Source organism: Ruditapes philippinarum, unplaced genomic scaffold, assembly GCF_026571515.1.
Source record: "Ruditapes philippinarum isolate M1 unplaced genomic scaffold, ASM2657151v2 ctg26154_1_1_1_1, whole genome shotgun sequence".
In the NCBI taxonomy this organism is placed as follows: Eukaryota; Metazoa; Mollusca; class Bivalvia; order Venerida; family Veneridae; genus Ruditapes; species Ruditapes philippinarum.
The window spans coordinates 1-9,011 of NW_026857494.1; the positions used below are offsets into that span (position 1 = coordinate 1).

A 9,011-nucleotide genomic window follows, 5' to 3' on the forward strand; every position below is an offset into this window, starting at 1 on the left:
ACAGTGGCAATCAGATCTACATGCAAGAAATAACCTAAGTATATCTGAACTTTAGCCATATTGGTTTCTTATCATTCTTTTTTAGATTTATAATTTTGTTCCCTTTCTATGTCTGATATCTTAAAGACTTTTTTTTTATTTTAGAAATCAAGCAATCCAATTAATTCTTATGTTCTGGTAATATAATAATTATTTTCCAGACTTGTTGGTGATGTATTGGTATGTACAGCTTTCTTGTCTTACTGTGGACCATTTAACCAAGATTTCCGAGCCATCCTCTTCAAGAACTGGTTTAAGGAACTGAAGACGAGAAAGATACCTTTCACATTAAATCTCAACACTATTGATATGTTGGTAGATCCAAACACCGTAAGTTTTTACTAAAATTATTTCTTTGTTTTTCATTACCTCTAAATTGATCACATCTAAATTGATAAACTTTATATTGATCAACTTTATAAATTGATCATCTCTAATTGATCACCTCTAAATAAAGGCTGCATGTTAGAAACCCTTCACCTTAATACAGCATATTAGTTTTTCATTTGTTCAATTAAAGTGCAAAGTTTTCGCTCCAAATAGAACTTTTTTTGAGAAAAGCCAAATAGATGTTGTGAAAAACACTTGTAAAGTGATCTTGAGCACTAATATGTTGCTTTATTCCACAAGTTTTTTCTGTAACTAGATATCTTGTGTATGAAAGTATATTTTAATTATAAAATACTCTTTTATTATAGTATGACTTTATCATTTGTTATATACTAATTATAAAAAAAAACTCTAATCATAACATGACTTTATCATTTTTGTCAGATTGCTGAGTGGAATTTACAAGGTTTACCAAATGACGAGCTGTCCACACAGAACGGTATTGTTGTGACAAAAGCCTCACGCTATCCTTTACTCATTGATCCACAAGGTCAAGGCAAGAACTGGATCAAGTCTCGAGAAGCCCATAGTGAATTACAGGTACAACATTGTTGTCTTATATGTGCAGGTGACTACTGTGAGCAAGTGGTCACTGAACTTAAATTGCTTGCCCTTCACATGAAATAGTTCACAATTCTGCAAGGGAAGACTGAATTTTTTCATGTTTAGAAGCTATACAGCTTAGTTAGGGAAAGTAGATGATAATACTCGGGTTACTGCATGTACGAAAATTATTAGTCCTCAGAAGAACTTGATTTGTGTCTAAGTTAAGTTGTTATTGATGAAGTGAAATTAAAAGATAAAAAGATAAAGTACTTCTGCAGAATTGCAATCTAGATATAAGTTGTTGCTACCACTGAATGGCATGTAAGAGAATTTGACAATATTTCTTCCATAGAAAACAATCACCAGTGAAAGAGAATTTGTTATTTTAATGAGTTTTATAATAATCTCAAAGATGAAATAATTTAAAAACTAAATCATCTTCCAAGGCAAATAAAGGAGGTAGGTCTAGTACTCAAATCAAGATCTAATTTAGATATGTTTTTCCCTTTTTATCAGCTGACTGCCCTCAACCACAAGTATTTCCGACAACATCTTGAGGACGCCATGTCATTGGGACGTCCACTCATGATTGAGGACATTGCCGAGGAGTTAGATCCAGCTCTGGATAACATTCTTGAAAAGAACTTTATCAAAGTAGGTTCGACCTTGAAAGTAAAGGTCGGTGACAAGGAATGTGACATCATGAAAGGATTTAGTCTGTATATTACAACGAAGCTATCAAACCCAATGTACACACCAGAAATCTATGCGAGGACATCTATCATTGACTTTGCTGTCACAATGAAGGGACTTGAGGACCAGTTGCTAGGCCGTGTAATCCTTACTGAGAAAGCTGTAAGTTAATACACATGTTTAATTTATTCTTTGCGATTTTAGTTATATGCTTTTGCAGAAAATGTTGACCATGTAAGATAACATTATGATTATTCGTCCGATTATTGAGAAAAACAAAGACTTCTCAAAGATTTCAATTTTATTTCCAAACATACTCATTATAAAAGGTTTATTAAAGTTGAAACTTTTTAAGTTAAGGTGTTTTCTTTAGGAATCTGCTATTTGGAAATTGTCAAAGCTGCTGTTATACTTAAACCAGCTTTGCATGGCTTTCAATTTAACCTTAATGAACAACCTTTTTGTTTTATTCAGGAACTGGAGTCAGAAAGAGTGAAACTTATGGAAGATGTAACAGCCAATAAGAAAAAGATGAAGGAGCTAGAAGACAACTTGTTGTTCCGTCTGACAAGTACACAAGGGTCACTTGTTGATGATGAAGATTTGATAAATGTGCTCCGTGTAACCAAGGCAACATCACAGGATGTGCAGCAGAAGTTACAAACAGCTGATGAGACACAGTCTAAGATAACGCTGGCTCGTGAAGAGTTCCGACCTGTAGCTACACGTGGTAGTATCTTGTATTTCCTCATCACAGAGATGAGCATGGTGAACTGTATGTACCAGACGTCACTGAAACAGTTCCTCGGACTCTTTGACCTTTCTATGGCAAGGTATGTTACATTTTCAATGTCTCATCAGAATCACAAACATTTGTAATAAGATATTATTTATGGTACATTTTATGGTCTATAGATATTGTTAGATTACTTTCGTGAAGTTTATATATATCTGAATGAAATTGATAATATAACTTTTAACATAACTTGTAGTTTTATTATTTTGTAATGGATCCGCATTTACTTCATTCTTTACTGAAAGGTTGACAGTCATGACTCACAGATATCATTAATAGAGATCTGACAGTCATTTAGTTGTCCCCGTTTTTGCGTGAAATGATGCATAAAGTGGCACTCGGGGGTCTTCCTCTACCAGTAAAGCTGGAAATTTGCCAAATGAGCTATACTGTGTGAAGTGACATAAAACCCAATAAATAAAAAAATTGTTGATAGTCATGATAATTAAAGTTAATGATAATTTCTATATTTCCATAGGTCTACCAAATCACCAATCACACAGAAGCGTATCACCAACATTATAGAGTTTATGACATTTGAAGTCTTCAAATACGCTGTCCGTGGTCTGTATGAGAAGGACAAGATGACCTTCACCTTACTGCTGGCCTTGAAAATTGACATGGCAGCTGGCAAGGTCAAACATGAGGAATTCCTCACACTCATTAAAGGTATGTAGCTATTTGGATTTTAAAGAGACATTTGATGATGATATTTTTATGCACTTTTATTGCTTCTACTCAGTTTGAAACAAATTACTATTTTGATATCAATAAAAGTAAATTGTTCCTATATATTTAAGGTGGTGCCTCTCTTGATTTGAATGTGGTACAACCCAAACCACACAAATGGATCTTGGACTTGACTTGGCTTAACTTGGTTGAATTGAGTAATCTTCACCAGTTTTCTGGAATCATAGATCAGGTATGTCATATATATTTTTCTTTTCTCTTGAACCTTTCTGAAGTAAAAATGGATATAATAAATAATCTCTTCAAAATTGTGTAATTGTATTGCTTTACTCTGAATTAGAAAAAAAAAACATCCACATTATTTTTTGTCTGTAAAGAATCTCTTAAATTAACCATGAAAGGAATTGTCACTTAAACTGGAAATACTTAAAATTCCAAACTGATGTCAAACATATTTGTAGTATTTTTATGTTGCATAAACATTGATATAGACGTAAGTTACATCTATTTTTCACTTGTCATCATTGTTGGTTTGTTATTGATATATACAGGTTCAGAGAAATGAGAAACAATGGAAGCAATGGTTTGACAAGGATGCCCCTGAGGAGGAGGTAATTCCAGATGGTTACAACAACTCACTGGACGTGTTTCGTCGTCTGCTTCTAGTGCGATCTTGGTGTCCTGACCGTACTCTCCCACAGGCTAGAAAATTCATTGCTGATACCCTTGGAGAAAAGTATGCTGAAGGTGTAATCCTTGACCTTGAAAAGATGTGGTATGAAAGTCATACTCGCTCACCACTGGTATGTCTGCTCTCACTTGGGTCTGATCCTACCAATAATATTGAAGCATTGGCCAAGAAACATAAAATTGGTAAGAATTATTCTTCATTTTTTTTGTCAATATTCATTTACTTGTTACAAAGGTAACTGGTTTATTGGTCTTTTAATACATGTACTTTTTTCTCAGTCACAATTATTATTAAGTTAATACATTTAAACATTTAAAGGCTTAAGATGAGATAAACTTGAAGATTTACTTTTTAAGGTAAATCTGAAGACCAATAACTACTGTCACCTCATGCAAAGAAACATGACACAGACCCTATCTTGACTAAAATATGAAATGACTTTTGACAATTTTCCATTAAAAAAAACTGAGGTGCAGTAGTATATTTCATTTTAAAATTCCCTGTTTTATATATATATAAGAGGGTCTTAGCAAAAGTGCCTTTTTTGTGTAAAAATAAGGACCCCGTCTTATAAGTCTGTCTTAATGGTGAGAAAATATGGTAATAAAAAAGAAATCTTACCAGAAGTCTGAAATGACTTAGCAATAAAAACATTTTACCAGTTTGGACTGCAAATCAATGTACATGTACCTTTTTTGTATATGTACCTTTTTAGAAAATGTATCTGTAGCTTTTAAATAATAAAATAGATTCTTGTTTCATTTTAGGCAGAAGTCTGAAAATAATACTCAAATCTTAAATTCAATACATGCACTATAGTTCATAATTTATAAATGCAGCTGTAGAAACATACCGATGATGACAAGACAATTTATAATAAATTCTATACAACTTCGGATTATTTTTCAGAAATCCGCGCCATTTCTATGGGTCAAGGTCAAGAGGTGCATGCTAGACGTCTGCTGACATTGAGTGTACAAAATGGTGGATGGTTGTTGCTACAGAATTGTCACTTGAGTTTGGATTACGTTGTTGAAAGTCTTGACGTTATCATGGAAACGGAAACGATTCATGAAGAGTTCAGATTATGGATTACAACAGAAGAACATCCCAAATTCCCCATCAGTTTCTTACAGGTAGGTGCCAGAAGTGGATGCTTCCTTCAAATTTTTTTATAGTGTTTGGCAACCTTTGTTGAAAACTTTCAAGTTGTACAAAAATTCATTTTAGGAATATTATTTTATAGTAAGATATGATATGTTAACAAATATATTGTACATCGACGATGTAATCTTTTCTTCTTAGCCAAAGATTTTACTGAGCCTACTGAATTATTTGTTTCTGGTTTTAAAAACTTTGCTTTTATTAATTATACTCCTTTTTTCCATTACTATACACTTTAATCTTTAAACATTTATCTATACATGTATTTAAATTAATGGACTTTAAAATGAAAATATTTTATATTTTCTGCTATCATTTTCAGTGTTCCATCAAGTTCACTAATGAACCCCCACAAGGTATTAAGGCAGGTATAAAACGATCATATGCTGGCATGACTCAGGACTTCTTGGATATCTCCAACATGCCACAGTGGAAGCCAATGCTGTATGGTGTAGCTTTCTTGCATACAGTCGTACAGGAGCGTAGGAAGTTTGGACCCCTTGGTTGGAATATCCCATACGAGTTTAATGCTGCAGATTTTAATGCCAGTGTACAGTTTGTACAGAATCACTTAGACGACATGGATCTTAAAAAGGTTAGTTGTTAAAACCCTGTTGAGTTTAAATTGACTTACCTGCTTTGATTTTGGTAATGTCTATAAGAATTTTTAAGGGTTTTCATTTCAAAATTGAGCAGCAACCAGCATGTAAAATGGCTTGGCTTCTTGCAGGCTAGGCTCTAAATATGCATATTAGTACTTCTGTTATGACATTATAGCTCTGTCTTTCTTTCTTTCTTTTTTTTTTTTAAATTAGATAGATGATTTGTTTCAGTAATAAAATTCTCAAGCAGTTTTCAGAATCTCTTTGTTACCAAGACAGCATACTTACTAGTAATTTGAAAATAAGATTGCCAAAACACTCTGCTAAGAGAGCAATGGACTTAATTCAAAGTTTTGACTTTAAGATTTATTCTTTGGATTTTTTTTTAACAAAATAATGTAGAATCAAATAAGCATTTTCATATCATTATGAAGTTAACTTAAATATTTCTGTGTATTTGAACTAAGATGATTAAGATTTTATTAATTAAATTCTCAAATAATTATTTTTACAGGGAGTCAACTGGACATGTGTACGTTACATGTTTGGTGAGATCCAGTATGGTGGGCGTGTCACTGATGACTTTGACAAGCGTTTGCTCAACACATTCTGTAAAGTATGGTTTGGTGAACCAATGTTCAGCCCGACATTTGTGTTTTACAAGGGCTATGTTATACCTAAATGTACAAAGATCGGAGAGTACATGGAGTTCATCAATGCTCTAAATAACACAGACACCACAGAGGTGTTTGGACTGCATCCAAATGCTGACATTACGTAAGTTTTACAACAGTTTTTGAGGGATGAGTTTAGTTGTTTTTGTTGTTTAATGTAAACTATTTTTTAAGCTTTCTTTCAATGCCACCAATTAAGTGTTTATTGTGAATGGGATACAAAGATATGGGTTAAGGTATTGACCAAGTAAAACAAGTACAAATGATAAGATGCCTCGGCTAGTAGAGCCTAAGGGCAATGCATTTTTTAAAACCGTCAAATCTGGCTGTAGATTTATCTTACAATAAGGGATATGTATCAGTTCACACATACAGAATGTCCAAAGGTCCAAATTTATAAGAATTGTTGAATGAGTGATAAATATGTGAAAGTAATTGAATTATGTGAGAAAAGAATGCACAAGTTAAACTTTTACAGTTATTTCAAGTATTTGATATGCCATGACAAAATACAGGTCAAGTTCGAATTTGGTCATGGTTCGATGATTTTTGGCAGAGTTATGCCCCTTTTACTTTGAAAATAATATGAAATTTTCAGTTTCCGTTCATTATCTCCCCAACGGTACAACACATTCAACTCAAACTTGACATATGGATATGTCATTAGAAAATACAGGCCAAGTTCGAATTTGGTCATGGTTCGATGATTTTTTGGCAGAGTTATGCCCCTTTTACTTTGAAAATAATGTGAATTTTCAGTTTCCGTTCATTATCTCCCCAACGGTACAACACATTCAACTCAAACTTGAGATATGGATATGTCATGACAAAATACAGGTCAAGTTGGAATTTGGTCATGGTTCGATGATTTTTGGCAGAGTTATGCCCCTTTTACTTTGAAAATAATATGAAATTTTCAGTTTCCGTTTAATATCTCCCCAACGGTACAACACATTCAACTCAAACTTGACATATGGATATGTCATTAGAAAATACAGGCCAAGTTCGAATTTGGTCATGGTTCGATGATTTTTGGCAGAGTTATGCCCCTTTTACTTTGAAAATAATGTGAAATTTTCAGTTTCCGTTCATTATCTCCCCAACAGTACAAGACATTCAACTCAAACTTGACATATGGATGCGTCAAAAGAATGCGCAGGTCATGTTCAAATTTGGTCATGGTTCAATGATTTTTGGCAGAGTTATGCCCCTTTCACTTTGAAAGTAATATGAAATTTTCAGTTTCTGTTTATTATCTCCCCAACAGATATGGATATGTTTTTGGAATGCCCAGGCCAAGTTGGAATTTGGTCATGGTTCAATGATTTTTGGCAGAGTTATGCCCCTTTCACTTTGAAAATAATATGAAATTTACAGTTTCTGTTCATTATCTACCCAACAGTGTTACATATTCAACTTAAATTTGACATATGGATATGTCAAAGGAATGGGCAGGTCAAGTTGAAATTTGGTCAGGGTTTGATGATTTTTTTTGCAGAGTTATGTCCCTTTCACTTTGAAAATAATATAGATACATCTTAGGAATAAGCAGTTTAAGTATGAATTTGGTTGTGGTTCAATGATTTTAGACAAACTTATCTTTCCTGAATGTTGGAAAAATTTTGTACTTTCAGTTTCAGCACTCATACTTTTAGCCATTATTTTGGCTACAAATATGAAATATGTTATTTTTAAAAGGTTAAGACTGAATAATTTCAGTGTCTTGAACATTGTATGAAAATTGTTTGTGTTAACATTTTAAAGTTTTAAGGGCTTTGAACTTAAAATGAAAAAAATAATTAATGCACCATCTGAAATTTTGGCTGCATGCGGGGGCATCCGTGGCATGATGACACATTTCTAGTTTCCCTTAGAATGGATCTTGTGCATGGAGTGTTAAAATTTTTATTATCAAGTGTGTACAAATATTAAAACTTGATACAAACTGACCTGAACTAATTGCAATCTTACCTTTAACTTATGCAGGTATTCAAGCAAGACAGCCAAGGTCATTCTGGACACAGTATTGAGCATTCAGCCAAAGGATAGTAGTGGTGGATCTGGTGAGACTCGTGAGTCAATCGTTACGAGAATTTGCGATGACATGTTGGAAAAACTTCCCAGTGACTACATTCGACTTTGAGGTGAAACAGAGGCTTCAGAAAATGGGTCCTTTTTACAGCCAATGAACATTTTCCTGAGACAGGAAATTGACAGAATGCAGCGTGTAATATCGATAGTCCGCTCTACGCTGCATGATCTTAAACTAGCAATTGACGGTACCATCATTATGAGTGAGAATCTGAGAGATGCCCTTGACAGCATGTAATGATGCTAGAATACCCAAAGTTTGGGCAAAGGTAATTTTATTTCTCAGTTCTGCAGATATAAAGTTGGACTTAACAAGCTTCATTTTGCTAAAATAAACTGCTTGTAACCTTAGTGCATTAACTTCTTTTAAATTATACAAAGAGTTTACCCTTTTTTGCACTAAGGTGGTGTGCTTTGAAGAAGTAAAGCAGTGTAAAACCATAAATGTTTGGGGGTTTCGTGCCCATAATATTCAAAACACTAGGGCAGTTCTGCTTTGATTTTGTTTATTTTTGTTAGATTCATGCTATACACGATCATTGTTAGTATGTGAGACAAACCTAAAAGGAAGAAAAGCTATGTTCACCCAAGTACTCATTGTATCAAACATTACAATTTCAGATTTCCTGGACTTC

At 33.5% G+C, this 9,011-nt stretch overlaps 1 protein-coding gene across 1 annotated transcript; it reads left to right on the forward strand.

Moving 5' to 3' along the window:
- Positions 1–200: 200 nt before the first annotated feature.
- LOC132749941 (dynein axonemal heavy chain 5-like) lies at positions 201–8,637 on the forward strand (the record flags this gene model as incomplete). The annotated part of the gene is given in 11 exon segments (XM_060739883.1): positions 201–369; positions 814–969; positions 1,492–1,830; positions 2,143–2,501; positions 2,943–3,133; positions 3,265–3,386; positions 3,706–4,027; positions 4,755–4,981; positions 5,332–5,604; positions 6,126–6,388; positions 8,272–8,637. Coding segments are annotated over 11 exon segments (2,578 nt in total), but the record flags the coding sequence as incomplete, so codon positions are not given.
- Positions 8,638–9,011: the final 374 nt, after the last annotated feature.